This window comes from Corythoichthys intestinalis, chromosome 22 (assembly GCF_030265065.1).
Source record: "Corythoichthys intestinalis isolate RoL2023-P3 chromosome 22, ASM3026506v1, whole genome shotgun sequence".
Classification (NCBI taxonomy): domain Eukaryota; kingdom Metazoa; phylum Chordata; class Actinopteri; order Syngnathiformes; family Syngnathidae; genus Corythoichthys; species Corythoichthys intestinalis.
This window is the reverse complement of record NC_080416.1, coordinates 24651454-24669387: the sequence shown is the minus strand read 5'-3', so window position 1 is coordinate 24669387 and position 17934 is coordinate 24651454. Positions and strand designations below refer to the sequence as shown.

The following is a 17934-nucleotide window of genomic DNA, read 5'->3' as shown; positions in this document are numbered from 1 at the left end:
TAAAGAAATTGTTTTTTTTTGCTTGTTTTAAACGAGCTACAGTGGTATGAAAAAGTATGTAAACCTTTTGGAATTTCTTACATTTCTGCATAAAATCAAATGCGATCTGATCTTTGTCAAAATCACACAGATGAAAAAAACTCTGCTTTAACTAAAAACACCCAAACATTTATAGGTTTTCATATTTTAATGATGATAGTATGTAAACAATGACAGAAGGGGGAAAAACGCGTAAAACATGGCGCCCGGTCAAAACGTACTAAATATACTGTAGATTTTTAAATCGATGGCAATAATATATGTGTTTCTAACAACATATTTTAATAAAAGAGAACAATTGTGACGACAAGTCTTTGAGCTAAAATGATAACACAAGAAATCCTTTGTCACGATTACTTTGCATGATTCTATCCCTATTATTCAACTATTCTATCATTATTCTAAAATTATAACAAAAATTAGTCTGTTATACACACAGGCAGATAACTCTACTAGCATTGGCTTATAGCAAAAATTCCAAGGTGAATTTCAGATAAATTCCGAATGGTAAAGCATAAAAGTATTCATGTTAACTTCTAATTTTTTAATTTAAATGGCTTTTATTGGATTATGGAGCACTGCACGCAATCACCCAGAAATATTGAAGATACACTCAATCTGGTATTTTGTGACATCACTTTAGGTAAGGTTTGTTGAGACCACTGCACATATGTGGACAGCACATTTCAGGTCGTGTAGGCCAAATCCAGAGGCAGGTAATAATGCGTTTCATTTACTTGAGTAACTTTTTGAGGAAAAAATCACTGTACGGACAGTAGTTTGAACACGCTATACTTGAGTGGATTTGTAAAGAAGAAATGCTACTCTTACTCCGCTACTTAGAGCTATACTACTGGAGTCGTTACATTTTTCCTCTTTATTCTACATATTAGATTTGACTTTTTTTTTTTTGCCTGATATGCCCATAGTGGCGCTACCAGTTTCAACAATAAGATGTCACAATAATTACACTCCCTTATACCAATCGGGCATAACAGTAAAGTCACGTGACCAGACACAAGCTTGCAGTTGGAAGTCCTACAATACTTGAGTAAATGTTTAGATGACTACTTTTAATTGAGCAATATGACACAGTTTTTACACGCGTGAGCAAATCTCATTTAATGCTTTTTTAAATGCCACTTTAAACCAATTTACAGCCCATGCCCAACTGCAGATAGTTCCACACACACAAATTGTGAGTTGTCCAATAAAGACTTTTTAACCGATAACCAATATCCCGATATTGTCCAACTCCAAATATCCGATACAGATATCAAACTTGTTTAGGGCTGCCTCTATCGATTATTTTAGTAGTCGATTAATCGATGAACTACTTAGTTCGAATAATCGAGTAATCGGATAAGGAACATAAACAATTAAAATACCTGAGCTGAGCCTCAAACGGTATGAAAAATTAATAAATAAGGCTCTAAGTAGAACAAAAGAACAATTGGCTAACTTACATAGCAAATGTCTGCTAGCTTGAATGCTATAAAATGCCTTTTTTTTTTTTTTTTTTTAACAATGTTCTTCACAAGTTTTTCAGGCAATAAACTAAATTACAAATGCATTAAAAACATTAACTCAAACAAAACTTAGCTTACGTTGGTCTTAACAGGGAGCAGCTGGATTCAGCCATGTGAAATAAGGCAGATCAGAGGGCAGTGTATCCACCCTAATGAATAAAAAGAAATGCAAACACTTTCAAAATTAACCATTACAATGCCACTTTAATTAAATGAATACTCGAAGCCACAAAATTTAATTCGAACATTTTTTTCTAATCGAATACTCGAGTTAATCGATTAATCGTTGCAACACTAAACTTGATACCAATATATGCGGTTGTGGACTTTACATTTTATGGCTAACTGTATTGTTATGCCCCACTGGATACTTAAATAATGATAAATGTAACAACCTCAAGGTTTTCCAATAAACATTATTATCATCAACCCTTTATTTCCAAATGCATCACATTTGATACACCTAAAATTTCATGATTTTGAGAGTAATTCAGAATTTTGACACTTCTTTTTGGGGGAAAAAATGGATGCAAGTCAACACATGCATCTGTAAGTTCCATGAGAAAAAAAAAACAGGATTCAGCTAGGGTTATAGATATTAGAGCGCTTATTACACATATTCATTTTGACATTTCTTTTTACAATTTTGAAAAAAAGGTTTCATTAGGACCTTATTTTTCAAATTTTGGGATTCTCAGATAATTGCTTCATGTTGCAGGTCTTTAAGGGTTAAACATTATAAGGAAACCTGAAATTATGGAAAAAGCCCCTATATTGCACCATGATATTTATTGTTGAAATCAAACTAGTGCAAACATCAGGTTTTTTTGGATCAAGTGCAAGTACAGAGTACCAATAATACACTGCCATGTCACATATGGCTCACACAGTGCTCCTGGCTCCCAAAAACAACAAAAGCTTCAGTACAGTCAATAGGCATAGACTTCATAATGTATTGACAGGACACGGGGCCGATAAATAGGGGGCCTGCATTGTTGGTGAGGCCGTCAAAGCTGACCGATTGGAATCACAGACAAAGAGCTTTTTTTCACAACTCTGATTTTCTGAAGTTTATTGTGCATTAATCTAATTAACATATATTTGTTCCATGTTTTGATGCATTTTTATGCATTATAAAAGACATGTCTGAATTTTGTGGGGCCTGGAATGTATTGGGGCGAGAGGTTAGAGGTACCACTGTATATAGTTTGCTTTTTAAGGCCTGAATTTCGACAAAATCAATTTAATGACTTGCACAAACCCTGTAACTTCTCTTAGTAAAATATTTGGCTAATCCACCCACCTCTGACCATGACGCAGGTGGACGCCAGCCTTTATGGGGTCCGTGACTTTTGAATTTTTCAAAAATAGTCACTTGCCCCGTAAAGGGTTGAACATTTGTAACTACCTAAAAATAAAGCACTAGTTTCTAAAACGTGCACGCTCTCAAACGTGCTTCCTTTACAATTAAGCTATTCTAAGCGTGAGACGTGAGGGGGCCGTTGAACATATTTGTTTCAGAGTCGAGTTACGGACACGGCGTGGGCGGGACTGCTGGGAAACACAGCGTGGCAGCGGGCCAAGCGCTTTCAGTTAGTCAGGGACCGAGTCGAGCAAGAAAAACGTTCACTTTGGCTCTTGGTGGATTTTTATTGACATAAAAAACAAAGTTACAAAAAGAGTGATTCAGAAGATGGCAGGAGGGATGCCGCTTCCAAACAGTAGACGCCAGGAAGTTGGTATCTTCCATTTGGCCTCTCGGTTCTGAAAGAAAGGATAAAAAAGTGGCTGTTAACTCATTTACTCCCGTTGACGGAAATCGCTGCCAGCCCCTTACAGTTTAATTGTATTGCACATTTATCGCCATCAATGGCAGGACCGAGTTTAACGCTTTTGTGCACCAACTGTTTTTTTTCTCAACTATTTTTATCACATTCATATACTGTAAAGCAGGGGCCTCCAACTTGAGGCCAACAGGACAATATTTGTTTATTTATTTATTTTTAATGCCCTTCACGAAACATGTTGCCCACATGTTTCGTGAAGGGCATTAAAAATAAATAATTTGAAATAAAATGAATTAAGTCAATGTTCCATTTTGGGGGGAGAAATATGATTAAATAGTAATAAATATGAATGAAAAAAAATCATGAGTAATACAAAACAACTCTAAAATACATATTTTTTAAAAACTCCCAAAAATTAAAACCAATTCTATATTACATTGAAAAATAAGGACATAAATTCAAACAAGTGTGGGTGGCCTGTGTGTATTTTGCTTTGGGAATTTTATTTTTATCTTTAATAAATCTCTTGTACCCTCACATAGCTCAACTCTGACGTTTGGGATGTAACAAAATATCAAAATGGTGATATATCGTGATACTTTGTATCCTTAAAGGTTATCGATATGCTCCTGCCAAGAATCGATATATCGTTTTACAAAGGTGTCAATAAGTTGCAACCAAAATCTTCCACTAGAATAGTGTCAATGCCATTGAAGGCGCTAGAGGCCCAGTCCATTTAGACCTAGAGGGCCTAATGAACAATTGTTCATTCGAAACCAGAGCATTCAGAGCCAGTCTTCCCGATTTTGGGAGCATTTACGGGTCACTTTCTGTTTATTTTAGGGTTTTTACAGGTCACTTCCTGTTGAGTTTGAGTCACTGCCTATTCATTTAGGGAGATTCACAGGTCACTTCCAGCTCTGTAACACAAAATCAACAGGAATTGACCCAGAAATGCCTCAAAATCAACAGCGAATGACCTGACATGCTACAAAATTAAATACATTGGTTGCCATTGACTGCCATAATCGTCCAATCCATTTGTTCATTCGCTGCCACCCTCCCAGTTCAAATGAATTGGACGTCTACTAGTGATAAACTCAATTCAGAGAAGAAGAATGAGCTTGTTTTTCTTTTTTATGACTTGTATAGTAAAATATTGTAGAATTATTCCCTGACCCATGTTTGTTTCATCGCCATATTGTGAGATTGTTATCGTTAGCCTTGTATCGCAAACCGTATTCGTAAGGTACCCAGAGGTTCCCACTCCTAATAGATGTCCAATCCATTTTAACTGGGAGAGTCAGGAAGCGATCGTACTGAATCAACGCCGTATGAACTGGGAGGTCTGGTATTGAGTGTTCATGTTTCACTGCAATTAACGGCACTAGACGTCCAATCCTGTAACATGTGAATGTTCGCTCATTCACCCCTCCCAGTCAATTTGGACTTGATGTCGATTGCCGTCAACGGGAGCGCAATGAAAAAAAAAACATCTATTCCTAAAAAAAAAATTTAAAAAAAAGTTTTTTTAATTAAAAAAAAAAAAAAAACACGAATGAAATAAAAATGACTAAGCAGCTGATATGCTTCAATTTTCAAGCACGTGAGTGTGTTACACTCAATAAATGCAGTGCGTAATTTCTGCCATCTAGTGGAAGAGTAATTGTTCTCCCTGCCACACCAACATACAGTGGTATGAAAAAGTATCTGACCCTTTTGGAATTTCTCCCATTTCTGCTTAAATTCACCATTAAATGTGATCTGATTTTTGTCAGAATCACACAGATGAAAATACAGTGTCTGCTTTAACTAAAACCACCCAAATACTTATAGGTTTTCATATTTTAATGAGGATTGCATGCAAACAATGACAGAAGGGGGAAAAATAAGTCAGTGAACCCATTACCTAAGGAGACTTAAAGAGCAATTGAAACTATTTCTTACAAAACATTTTAAGCCAGGTGTGTGCCCAATCACTGATGAGTGGTTTAAAGCTGCCCTGCCCACTATAAAACACACACCTGGTAAGAAATGTCTTGATGAGAAGTATTGTCTGATGTGCATCATGGCTCGGTAAAAAAAGCTGTCTGAAGACCTGCGATCAAGGATTGTTGACTTGTATAAAGCTAGTAAAGGGTGCAAAACTATCTCCAAAAGTCTGGCTGTTCATCAATCAACAGTCAGAAAAGTTGCCAACAAATGGAGAGAGTTTGGCACTGTTGCTTCTCTCCCAAGGAGTGGCCATCCACCAAAGATGATGCCAAGAGTTCAGTGCAGAATGCTTAGAGAGTTAAAAAAGAACTCTAGAGTGTTGAGCTAAAGATTTACAGAAATCACTGGCACAGTCCAATATCTCTGCACACATGAACTATATATAAACTATGGCCAAGAATGGTGTAAATAGGACGACTCCACGGAGGAAGCTGCTGCTCTCTAAAAAAAACATTGTTGCTCGTTTGTTTGCAAAAAGGCACTTGGACACTCTACAGAAGTTTTGGCAAAATATTGTGTGGACTGATCAAAACAAAGTTGAATTTTTTGGAAGCAACACACAACGTCATGTGTGGAAGAAAAAAGGAACAGCTCACCAACATCAACACCTCATCCCTACCGTGAAGCATGGTGGAGGGAGCATCATGATTTGGGGCTGTTTTTGCTACCTCAGGGCCTGGAAAACTTGCAGTCATTAATGGAAGAATGACTTCAAAAGTTTATCCGGATGTTTTGCAGAAAAACCTGAGGCTAAAATATTAAATATGAAGGTTCACTTATTTTTCCCCCTTCCATCATTGTTCGCATGCTTTCCTCATTAAAATATGAAAACCTATAAATGTTTGGGTGGTTTTACTTAAAGCAGACGCTGTTTTTTCATCTGTGTGATTTTGACAAAGATCAGATCACATTTTATGGCTATTTTATGCAGAAATGCGAGAAATTCCATAGGGTTCAGATACTTTTTCATACCATTGGAGATAAAAAAAAAAAACATGATACTTCAATTAAATAACCAGGATATTTTGGCAATAACTGACTTACAGTGTTGTCCAGCAGGTGGAGCCAATCATCCAAGTGACTGACCAGCGCCAAGGCGTCCGGCACGTTATCGCCCTCCGAGCAGAATGCGAGCAGCACTGCCAGCGGCACATCCTCGTCGCAACTTCAACAGCCCCGCAATTTTAATGCCCGTGTTCCTTTTGAATACCATCTGCGAAAATTAACCCCTACCTGTCCATGTAGAGGCTTTTAGTGATACCTCCACCAGGGACGTAGAGTCTCGGCTCTTGTGTGCCACGTTCTAAACGTCCGGGGCAAACAGGCACCCTTTCCATTTCCTTCCAGCCCAGCTCCTTGAAGGCATCGCCACAGATTTTCAGGAGGCTTGGCGTCACCAAGTACCTTAACGGAGTGCTAAAAAGACATGTGCACACATCATAAATCTTGTACTTTTACCAGAGGTGGGTAAAGTAGCCACAAAAAATTACTCAAGTAAAAGTAGCGTTACTTCAAAATAATTTTACTGAAGTAAAAGTAAAAGTATTCATCCAAAAAATTTACTCAAGTACAAGCAAAAACGTATTTGGTGAAAAGAATAATCAAGTACAGTAATGAGTAACATTTTAAGTGACTGCTTATTTTTGATTTTTTTTTTTAACAATGTTTTTTTTTTTCTCGGCACAGTTATCTATATGAACAGTTATTATTATACTGCACTATAACCTATTACATCACCACATTATGCCAAAGAAATAAGAAAAAAAATAAATCATTGAATTCCGGTGAGAAAAAAAAAATCTACAGAAATGAGGCATCGTTTGTCCAAAGAGCATGAGTGCCCTCTAGTGGAGAAAACATTTCCATCCATTATATACTCCATTATAAAATTAAAAAGATAATATTTCTGGTTTTCTGTGGGCAATCGGTGCCAAAGAAAACTGGGAGAAAGGTTCAAATCTGAGCTTTCGAGTCATGCTGACGGCAGCGCTCTATGTTAAATACTTAAATGATTACGCTTTAAATAAACCACGTGATTGAACAGGCTGACGCGATCAAAGCTTAAGTAAGCTTGAGTATTGATTGGTATAATCATGTGATTATTGTTGCGATGTCTCATTAGTGAAACTGGTAGAGTCAATGTTGGCATCTCTGGCAAAAAAGTAAAATCTTATTTGTAGAATAAAGACGGAAAATGTAACGACTTGTGTAGCCAAAAGTAGCAGACAATGTTTCTTCCTCACAAATCTACTCAGTGTTGATTAAAATATTTAGTCAAACAAACATTTTTTTCATGACGCTGATGTCACAACGATGATCTAAAAACGTGTCTTGGGAGACTGAAACACAACGAGATGGATGCCAGTTGTCGTCAGACGAGATGAGAATGAGATGAAAATTCACCATAGTTTCTGTCATAAGTTCACAATGTGTTATATTTTCTTATCGTTGGTGTAGTTTGCACGCATCTTATCAGTGTTTGGCGGTGTCACATATGTGATGTGCTGTGCCTCCCCCTAACCCACACTCACTGGCCAGTAAGTAAGCGTATGCCCATTCCAGGCTCTTTTTGTGAAACAAATGTGTCAGGTGCTGCTTGGTAAGTTTTCTTTTCTTTTCTTGGGCTCTTTTTGTGAAACAAATGTGTCAGGTGCTGCTTGGTAAGTTTTCTTTTCTTTTCTTGGCTATGCCACATTGCTTTAGCCTTTATAGGTCTGTGCTGAGTGATCATCACACACCAAACTAACTTGTAGCGTGAGCATAGCATTCGCATTCGCATTAGCATCAGCATTTAGCGCAGTGATTTGGTGTCTTCTTAAACTCTTGGAATACTTTTTACATACAGTTCATGGCGTCCAGATGAGTTTAATTAATAGTGTACCCCACGAATGCTATTTTTAGAACGCAAGGCTGCTTGACGTCACCATCATAAACCGAAAGGGAGTCAACATGGAAGCGCGCTCGCATACAACCCAGGCTAGAACTGCTTGTTTTCTGCCGGTGATCTTTCAAAAAAGAACAACCCAATTAAACACTGCTGCTATGGAACTTGTAGAAACGACTCGAGACATTACGACCGTCCACATATGAAGGATGTTTTCTTCATATGTTTCCCGGAGCCAAAAACCACAAAAAATGTGGACAATGGATCAACTTTTGCAGACGTCCAAAAGACAAGTTTAACGCCAGCAAGGTGAAGCCATTCACCTTCATATGCAGTTAACATTTTGTTGGGGGCCATGGTCCTACAGATGACAATCCTGATCAGCCTATATATATATTTTTTTTTTTAGCGTAGCGTTTGTGCGTTGACTCACATATCAATCGTGATATTTATGAACAATCTTGTTTTTTGTTGTTGTTGAGAACTGGTAATTAGGAATTTGTGTGTGTGTGAGTGTGTAGATAAATATATTATATGGCCTCCTACCTAGTTACTTGTAGGTGATACTGCTGCTTTGACTGACATTTACATATCACAACGGTCATGTAGGCCTATTTTTCTAAAATACGGATATTCAAATAAATTTGCCATGTTTGGCCATGGTCTTTTGTAGTAAGCCTGTTCATGCCTACAGTTAGGCTCTAGACTTAACAGCTTTACCTTTTCTGTTGTAAAGAAATAACCTTTGTAAGAGGAAAGTGTAAATAAATTAATAGAATTAATATTTGTTTTTAATAAAAATATTAAAAGTGTTCCTTGGCTGTCACTGAGTAGCATTTGCGATCGCTACACAAAAAACCCCAATATAAATTACCCCAAGAACGTTCAGAGACATAAGACAACCAGAGGATATAAAATATAAGAAAGAAGGGGCATCTGGTGGTAAAGGATAGCTTGTTGAAAGAGGAGAATGTCATCGTCAGTGGCGTTAGGCAATGCACACAAGAAAAAGGTGTCGATAAAGAAGCTACCTCTGAATCAGGTCGGCTCTTTTTCCCGTCTTTTTCAGCCCTTGACACTCAAGTCATCTCTCTAACCAAACATTTGTATGTTCTTCCACATCTTTGCCAGTGAATTTGGCACCAGGGACATCATTTTTGGACAGAATTGGTAGGTTTAGCTCAGTAAACATCTCGTTTGTACACTATTTCCATGCATCTAGCATGGGGGACAAACGCGAGTTTGACCTCCCTAGCAACAGTTGCTAACGTCATAAATATTAATGAGCAAAGGTGATGTGTTACATGCGGTACACTATTGCGAATAATGTGCTGTTTTCCTGCTGCGTGTGTATGATCATCATGGAGATGTTGATATCCTTGTAGACTCTACAATTACCGTATTGGCCTGAATATATGACTGCCCTGATTATTTATATGACCCCCTCTTTCTCAAGACTTAAGTTTGAAATAAGACTTTTTAAACACCAAATTGATTTTTATACAGAAAATAATTACAGTACATCTGAAACGAATGATTATAACAATATATTTGAGGAAAAAAAGCATGTTATTTTGCCTCATTCAAATCTTAATATCTGAACATTTAAATATGTAAACTAAAATGCAATCACATTCGTAAATGAATGGCTTCTGGTTTTTGAAATGTAAATAAACCAATCTATTGTGATTAGACAACAAAATTGCAATAACTGCATTAACCATCAAAGCGAAGTCTAACTGTAATGGTAGTCTTGAAAATAATCTGAGTAAGGAAAAACATTGCAATAAAATACAGTGATACCTCAGCTCACGAACATAATTGGTTCCCAGAAAGTGTGTGTGAGGCGAAAAGTTCGTCTTCCGAATATTTATTTCCCATAAGAAACCATTAAAATGAGAATAATCCGTTCCCAGGTCCCCATAAAACATAATTTTCTACTAAATAAGCCTTAAAACTACACAAAAATATACCTTATTTTATGTATAATAAATGTGCTATTGTATTATAATTAAAGAAATAAACTGTACTGTATAATAAAGTCGTTTTATTTACCTTTGTGATGGTAGTTGATGGCTTGATGGAATGGAGTGGGAGGAGGAGGGAGGGAGTTACTGTTTGGAAGGAGAGTGTTACCGGCAAAGTGCGCAGTTAGCGTAGACTCCACTGCTGTGCCCCCCACATGCTTTTGGTTGTTAATAAAAGTGCCCACAAAAAGCCATCCGACGCCTCTGGGTGTTTGTATGCACGCCGCCACCTTTCTGGAGAGGAAATCGGGCGAACCGAAGACAACCGACGACAACAAGCCAACGTGACTCGCCGGTCCACTTCTCACGACGGTGGGAAGCTGAAAGCACCGCCAATTACCAGTCGAGGGCGAATTGGTAACACGAGTCACCTTCCATAAGGACTGTAGGTAACTCTTTTTCGGTCCCATAATAGCAAAAGTACACTCAATATGGTCCAAAATGTCTATCAAACACAAACCACGTCCGCACTCAACAAAAGGGAGGGGACGAACTGGGACGCCGTGAGCGTGCGTCAGCTTATTGTGGCGCTGTTCGACCGCGTGGTTTGGTTCGTCCGCCGAAAAGTAGTTCGTCAGCAGAGACTATATGCTCGCGAATTTAATGTTCTTGAGGCGAAAAGTTTGGGAGCTTAAGCGTTCGTGTGCTGAGGTATCACTGTACTGCAAACTGGTTAAACTTGAGAGTAGCTGAGATCTGTCATGACAGAACATCGCTTCAATGATATCTGGCGCCATCTAGAGTCGTGAATGGGTATAATGTCTGGACCGCGAATATAAGACGACCCCCACTTTTTCAGTCTTATTTCAATGCAAAAAACACTGTCTTATATTCGGGCCAATACGGTATGTGCTTGTCTGTCAATGGTCATTCGAAATTGTTGGAAACCTTTTATTTATTTATTCTAGGGCTGCAGCTATCGAATATTTTAGTAATCGAGTAATCGACTGAAGATTCTATCGATTAATCGAGTAATCGGATAAAACAAATATATTTTTAGGTGAAGAGCAATTATAAATATACATGAGAAAACAAGACATTTCATCTAATCTTGAACCATTTTCAGTCAATCAATGTCTTTATTTTCGATCTATATTGTAGCTAGAATTAAAAAAAAAAAAAAAAAAGACTAATTCACTGCTTTCACTCAAAAAGCTTTTAGATCTTATTTAAAAAAAAAATATATATATATATATATATATATATATATATATATATATATCTTACCTAAAAATGCCGTTACGCTTGATAACACACATCACTTAAAAGTTAGGATTTTTTCCCACGTGTTTCAATTTAATTTCTCTTTGTGTCAAGCCATTTTTAAGTTCTAGTTAAGTTTTAAGTTAGTCTAAACTGTAAGTCCTGATAGGATTTTGAGTTTTTGCAGTGTTTAAAATAAATGTATGATACAGGCTGTACTGGAGCACATTAGGGACCAGTGCTACTTGGTGTTTTATCCAGCAATGACTACTGAGCTAAAATTGATAGTTAGCATGATTAAGTTTTTATTTTACACCCTCATCACTCCACAATGCTATGTTATGTTAAAGCCTGTATGTAAGACACGTTAGCCACGCAACGACAGTGGTCATAATTAATTGAAACCTAGTCCTCCGCAGGGCTAACTTTACGTGAGCTAGTAGCGACAGTAACGTTAATCTTATATATTAGCGCTTAGCGCTCTTTATTAGCGCTTAGCGCTGTACTGCTTTAAGATGGCGGCTGTTTGATAACGCTGCCCAGACGCGGCCGAGTCTGTCAATGCGCATCTAGTTCAACATACATGTGATCTTTATGAGACGCATCAGACGCTAGCTGTTACCAACTTAGCATCGTGCGGGCTAGTATTTGGCAACGTCGGCGTCGTTTGTGGCGGCTGTCAGCTGCAGTAAGTTTTTTTTTTTCCCTTCTTCCTCTCCGCACGTGACAGCGCGTTGTCCCGCATTAAAAGTAGTCCGAGCAAAACGTGATGCTTAGAGCTGTCAAAATAAACGATTACTCGAGGTGAATAAAATTACTCGGATCAGTTTTTAAACTCGAGTTACTCGAGTTGCTCGAGTACTCGTTTCAGCTCTAATTTATTCATAGACTAAAACGTTTGAAGTTTATAGACGAAAACAGTTTGAGAATTGTCGAATAAAACTAGATGAAATTTGTCTGAGTTTTTGTTGACTAAAACTAGACGAATACCAACACATCTTGAAATAACTAAAACATGACTAAGACTAATAAGTATTTTCGTCCAAAAGACTAAGACGAAAATTAAAAGGGCTGCCAAAAACAGCACTGAATCTACTCAAGTAAAAGGTATGGCTTAGATAACAACTCTTAGAAGTACATTTTTCTAAAAATAAGTTACTCAAGTAAATGTAACGGAGTAAATGTAACGCGTTACTACCCACCTTGGACTTTTACAAGCAATGTTTCAGGTAATTCTGGCAAAAAAAATATTACCCTTGCATTTGCTGGTCATCTCTGTGATAGGCATGGCTGCTGGAGAGGACCAGTGTCCGGGAGAAGCCGTTGCTTTTGATCCAGGATAGCAGCAGCTGACGGAACCGTTTGGATTTGGTCTGTGAGTCGGGAAGGAAAAAAATCATGTTAGAAAAAATATCAAATTTGTGCATCGAAATGCAATATTGGTCATGTACCTTTACAACTGGTGCTCTAATCTGAAGTACTACAATCTTGAGCTCAGGTGCTGCATAGACTGGTGACAAGGGAGGAAAACACACCTTTATTATTAGTGATGTCCTGATCCAATACTCAGTATTGGTATTGGCACCTGATATTGCTACTTTTGGAGTATCAGACAGTATCGGATTTAGTCACAAGATCAGACCTGATTCATCAAACTTTTTGGCTGCAGTACATCAAACCGCTGTGACGGACTACTCTTTTAGAAAGTAATGAAATTTAAACAGAGGTTTTCCTGAGGTGACAGCAGGGATCACTTTAGAACAGGGGTGCCCAAGTCCGGTCGTCGAGAGCCCCTATCCAGCTTGTTTTCCATGTCTCCCTCCTTTAACACACCTGAATCTAATGATCAGCTCATCAGCAAGCGCTGCAGGAGCCTGAGAATTATCCGGATTATTAGATTCAGGTGTGTTGGAGGAGGGCAACATGGAAAACAAGCTGGATCGGGGTTGTCGAGGACTGGACTCGGGCACCCCGCTTCAGAACAAAAAACATGTCATTTACTGGTTACATTATTTGTGCTATTTTTTACTGGTCTAAAAAACATCAATATCAGATCGGTATCAACAAAAAATATCTCGAAAAAAATCCGATTCGAAAGTATACAAAAAATCTGCATTGGTACAACCCTATTATCGTTGTCTGATTTTATTTGTCCACCTTACTTTTTAAAGCAGTGAGCATAGCATTCGCATTAGCATCAGCATTTAGTGCAGTGACTCGGTGAGTGTCTTCTTAAACTCTTGGAATACTTTTTACATAGAGTGGGGCAAATAAGTATTTAGTCCACCACCAATTGTGCAAGTTCTCCTACTTGAAAAGATTAGAGAGGCCTGTAATTTTCAACATGGGTAAACCTCAACAATGAGAGACAGAATGTGGGGAAAAAAAATAGAGAATAACATTGTTTGATTTTTAAAGAATTTACTTCCAAATTAGAGTGGAAAATAAGTATTTGGTCACCTACAAACAAGCAAGATTTCTGGCTGTCAAAGAGGTCTAACTTCTCTAACGAGGCTCCACTCGTTACCTGTATTAATGGCACCTGTTTTAACTCATTATCGGTATAAAAGACACCTGTCCACAACCTCAGTCAGTCACACTCCTGCTGAAGCCAGTACACGTCCAGGCCCGTATGCGGTTCGGTAGAAAGCATTTGGATGATCCAGAAGAGGACTGGGAGAATGTGTTATGGTCAGATAAAACCAAAATATACTTTTTGGATAGAAACACAGGTTCTCGTGTTTGGAGGAGAAAGAATACTGAATTTCATCCGGAGAACACCATACGCACTGTGAAGCATGGGGGTGGAAACATCATGCTTTGGGGCTGTTTTTCCGCAAAGGGACCAGGATGACTGATCTGTGTAATGGAAAGAATGAATGGGGCCATTTATCGAGAGATTTTGAGTGAAAATCTCCTTCCATCAGCAAGGCCATTGAAGATGAGACGTGGCTGGGTCTTTTAGCATGACAATGATCCAAACACACAGCCAGGGCAAATAAGGAGTGGCTTTGTAAGAAGCATTTCAAGGTCCTGGAGTGGCCTAGCCAGTCTCCAGATCTCAACCCTATAGAAAATCTGTGGAGGGAGTTGAAAGTCCGTGTTGCTCAACGACAGCCCCAAAACACCACTGCTTTAGAGGAGATCTGCATGGAGGAATGGGCCAAAATACCAGCAACAGTGTGTGAAAAGCTTGTGAAGAGTTACAGAAAATGTTTGGCCTCCGTTATTGCCAACAAAGGGTACATAACAAAGTATTGAGATGAACTTTTGGTATTGACTAAATACTTATTTTCCACCATGATTTGCAAATAAATTCTTTAAAAATCAAACAATGTGATTTTCTGTGTTTTTTTTTCCCCCCACATTTTGTCTCTCATGGTTGAGGTTTACCCATGTTGACAATTACAGGCCTCTCCAATATTTTCAAGTGGGAGAACTTTTAGTGGTTGACTAAATACTTATTTGCCCTACTATACTGTTCTTGGAGAGCAAAATCAATTAAGATATTACTCAAAGCATTTGTAATTGCAATCATTTTCTGGGAGAAATTGAGCATTATCCGACAGATTTGCAGAGGTGCCAATACTTTTGGCCTTCACTGTCCATTGAACAAAATTAACCACCTTTTCCATCCTGGAATTTTAGTGCAAAATTTCTGTCAAGTTATCACACTGCCTGAATTGTTATGTACAGTTCATTTATCATCGATTTTGGAGATTTTAGGTATTGTTGGTTGCACCTTCTGCTGCTGTGTGCAGCTCCCCTGCGTCATCCTGGCTTGTGGCGTACGGGTTGTTGCCTGCCATGGGGATGAGGCAGTCGGTGTGCAGGTAGCCCACCCTGGGAAGGTTGAGCGTTGAAATGAGTAGGTCCACTGCCAGCTGACCGACATTGCCCACCGCCACAGCTGGCTGACATCGTAGAAGAGGAACATTCGCGTTATTTGCAGATGGAGTGAGTCAATCTCATTATTCGTGTTATACAGAGTGTTCCAAAATGGTTGACCCCATTCTAAATGCCCATATCTCGGAAACTACTTGATGTATCTTAATGAAACCAAATACACTTTATGTTGAAGGACATAAGTTTCATTGGTTAAATTTACAAAGAAAAGTACAAATATTGGTTGGTTCTATGAGATTTTCATAAATGTTCAATTGTTCACTGCCTGCAAAATGCCTTATTAAAAAGGCTTTTTACTTAGAAGTGAACGGCATTTTTTAACCTCAAAAGATAGAAATGTCAAACGTTACACACAAAAACGTGAAACGTTTCTACACAAACTGTGAAAATTTGAGGTCATCCCAACGAAAATTGTCAAAATGATTGGCCTACGAAATGGGGTCAAACGTTTTGGAACACCCTGTTTGTCGGTTAAAAATAATCAGCGTAAGTAGTTTTACTTCATTTTGGTCTGGAAATATGGAATTGCTTTACATAAAAATAAGTTGAATTCATTTTTCTTCTATTCAGTATGACAACAGACGTTCATATTGCTTGTTTTGCTATGTAATTAGCATGTTGACGTGACTCGAACTTACCATTATAAGCGTCAAATCCTTAAACGCAGGCGTGGTGTTTTGTGAAGCGATAAACATGTTTTGTGTGCGTGTTTTGGTTATGTTATTTACAATTTTAATTTAAAAATAGCTAAGCATTCAAAAGTGTGCCTTCAGTTTTCATGTCAGGCGCTTTGGGGTCCTTCCAACCCGGCGTCGATGACTCATTCTCATTGGTGGCCATCGTTGTGCCTGACCTGAATGTGTGACATATATGAGTTTCAAGACAATCTTACGTGGTATATCGTAAAATTACGGAGTGCCAGGATAGAAAAAATAAAAAAAATTCTAGCTAATCTGTACCCACAGTTTACTCATCTGTACCCACAGATTACTAAACTGTACCCACAGATTAGTAAACTGTACCCACATATTACTAAACTGTACACACAGTTTAGCAATCTGTACCCACATATTACTAAACTGTACCCACAGTTTACTAAACTGTACCCACAGATTACTAAACTGTACCCAAAGTTTACTAATCTGTACCCACAGTTTACTAAACTGTACCCATAGTTTACTAATCTGTACCCACAGATTACTAAACTGTGCCCACAGTTTAGCAACGACCCGGAAACAGTAGTCACCAATGTTTGGCGGGGACTCCGAGTCCAAACGCCGAGGGACCGACCGAGCAACCGACTGCACCATTTGCCCTCGGCGAACAAAGGGGTTTTAAAAGGTAACTATTGCACGTTTTCTTTGGTAGGCGTCTTTCAGGTGTCATCCATCAATATGGCATGTTGTGGTAAATGGTGTTATACTTATATAGCGCTTTTCCACCTTTCAAGGCGCTCAAAGCGCTTTGTTTGCACATTTTCTGTGCTGCTGTCGTGTCCGTGCGAGCTTAATTCAAGTAGTGTTCATTTGTCAGTTAGCTATTTTTAGTAGCCACATTAGCAATAGTTACCTTTTAAAACCCCTTTGTTCGCCGAGGGCAAAAGGTGCAGGTGCTTGCTTGGTCGGTCCCTCGGCGTTTGGACTCGGAGTCCCCGCCAAACATTGGTGACTACTGTTTCCGGGTCGTTGCTAAACTGTGGGTACAGATTAGTAATCTGTGGGTACAGATTAGTAAACTGTGGGTACAGTTTAGTAATCTGTGGGTACAGATTAGTAAACTGTAGGTAAAGTTTAGTAAACTGTGGGTACAGTTTAGTAATCTGTGGGTACAGATTACTAAACTGTGGGTACAGTTTAGTAATCTGTGGGTACAGACTGCTAAACTGTGGGTACAGTTTATTAATCTGTGGGTACAGATTAGTAAACTGTGGGTACAGTTTAGTAAACTGTGGGTATATATTAGTAATCTATGGGTACAGATTAGCTATGATTTTTTTATTTTTTCTACCCTGGCACCTGGGGGGATCCGTATAAAATAGAACACTTTTTGATATTTAAAGTGATTCCAATTTTTAACGGATTATAATATTTCTATACACACACACACACACACACATATATATATATATATATGTTTTTTTTTTTTTTTTTTTTTTTGAAAGGAATGTAAATATTTTTAACAGGCTCCAGGCCCTTCACTGGCTTCCAGTCGAGTTTAGAATTAAATTTAAAATCCTCCTTCTTACATTTAAGACCGTTAATGGGTTAGGGCCATCTTACCTCACCGATGCTCTGGTTCCATACTGCCCCAACAGAACACTCCGCTCTCAGAATGCAGGTCTACTGGTAGTTCCCAGGGTTTCTAAAAGTACCGTTGGAGCTAGAGCCTTTAGCCACCAAGCCCGTTTTATGGAATCAGCTTCCAGCTAATATTAAAGAAGCCGAGACAGTCTGCACATTTAAGATTAGATTAAAAACGTTCCTATTCAACAAAGCTTATAGTCAGGCTAGTTGAAGTCAGAGGAGACTCAAAGTTTAGTCTAAACTGCACTAGAAGCTATAAAG

General features: G+C 38.3%; 1 protein-coding gene across 1 annotated transcript; it reads right to left on the bottom strand.

The window, feature by feature from the left end:
* Positions 1–2383: 2383 nt before the first annotated feature.
* psmg2 (proteasome (prosome, macropain) assembly chaperone 2) lies at positions 2384–16190 on the bottom strand. Its single transcript, XM_057827989.1, has 7 exons — positions 16009–16190; positions 15207–15378; positions 12916–12974; positions 12719–12837; positions 6584–6766; positions 6395–6515; positions 2384–3332 (listed from the first exon to the last, which is right to left on the bottom strand). Exons 1-7 carry the CDS (start codon positions 16063–16065, stop codon positions 3255–3257), a joined length of 789 nt encoding a protein of 262 aa, XP_057683972.1. The 5' UTR covers positions 16066–16190; the 3' UTR covers positions 2384–3254.
* Positions 16191–17934: the final 1744 nt, after the last annotated feature.

Excerpts from the sequence above, each read along its gene's own strand:
- psmg2 (XM_057827989.1), bottom strand. The coding sequence starts at position 16,065 with ATGTTTATCGCTTCACAAAACACCACGCCTGCGTTTAAGGATTTGACG. Across the intron at positions 12,975-15,206 it reads GCTGCACACAGCAGCAGAAG|TCTATGCAGCACCTGAGCTC; the intron begins GTGCAACCAACA and ends CCTTGTCACCAG. Across the intron at positions 6,767-12,718 it reads GATGACCAGCAAATGCAAGG|CACTCCGTTAAGGTACTTGG; the intron begins GTAATATTTTTT and ends ATGTCTTTTTAG.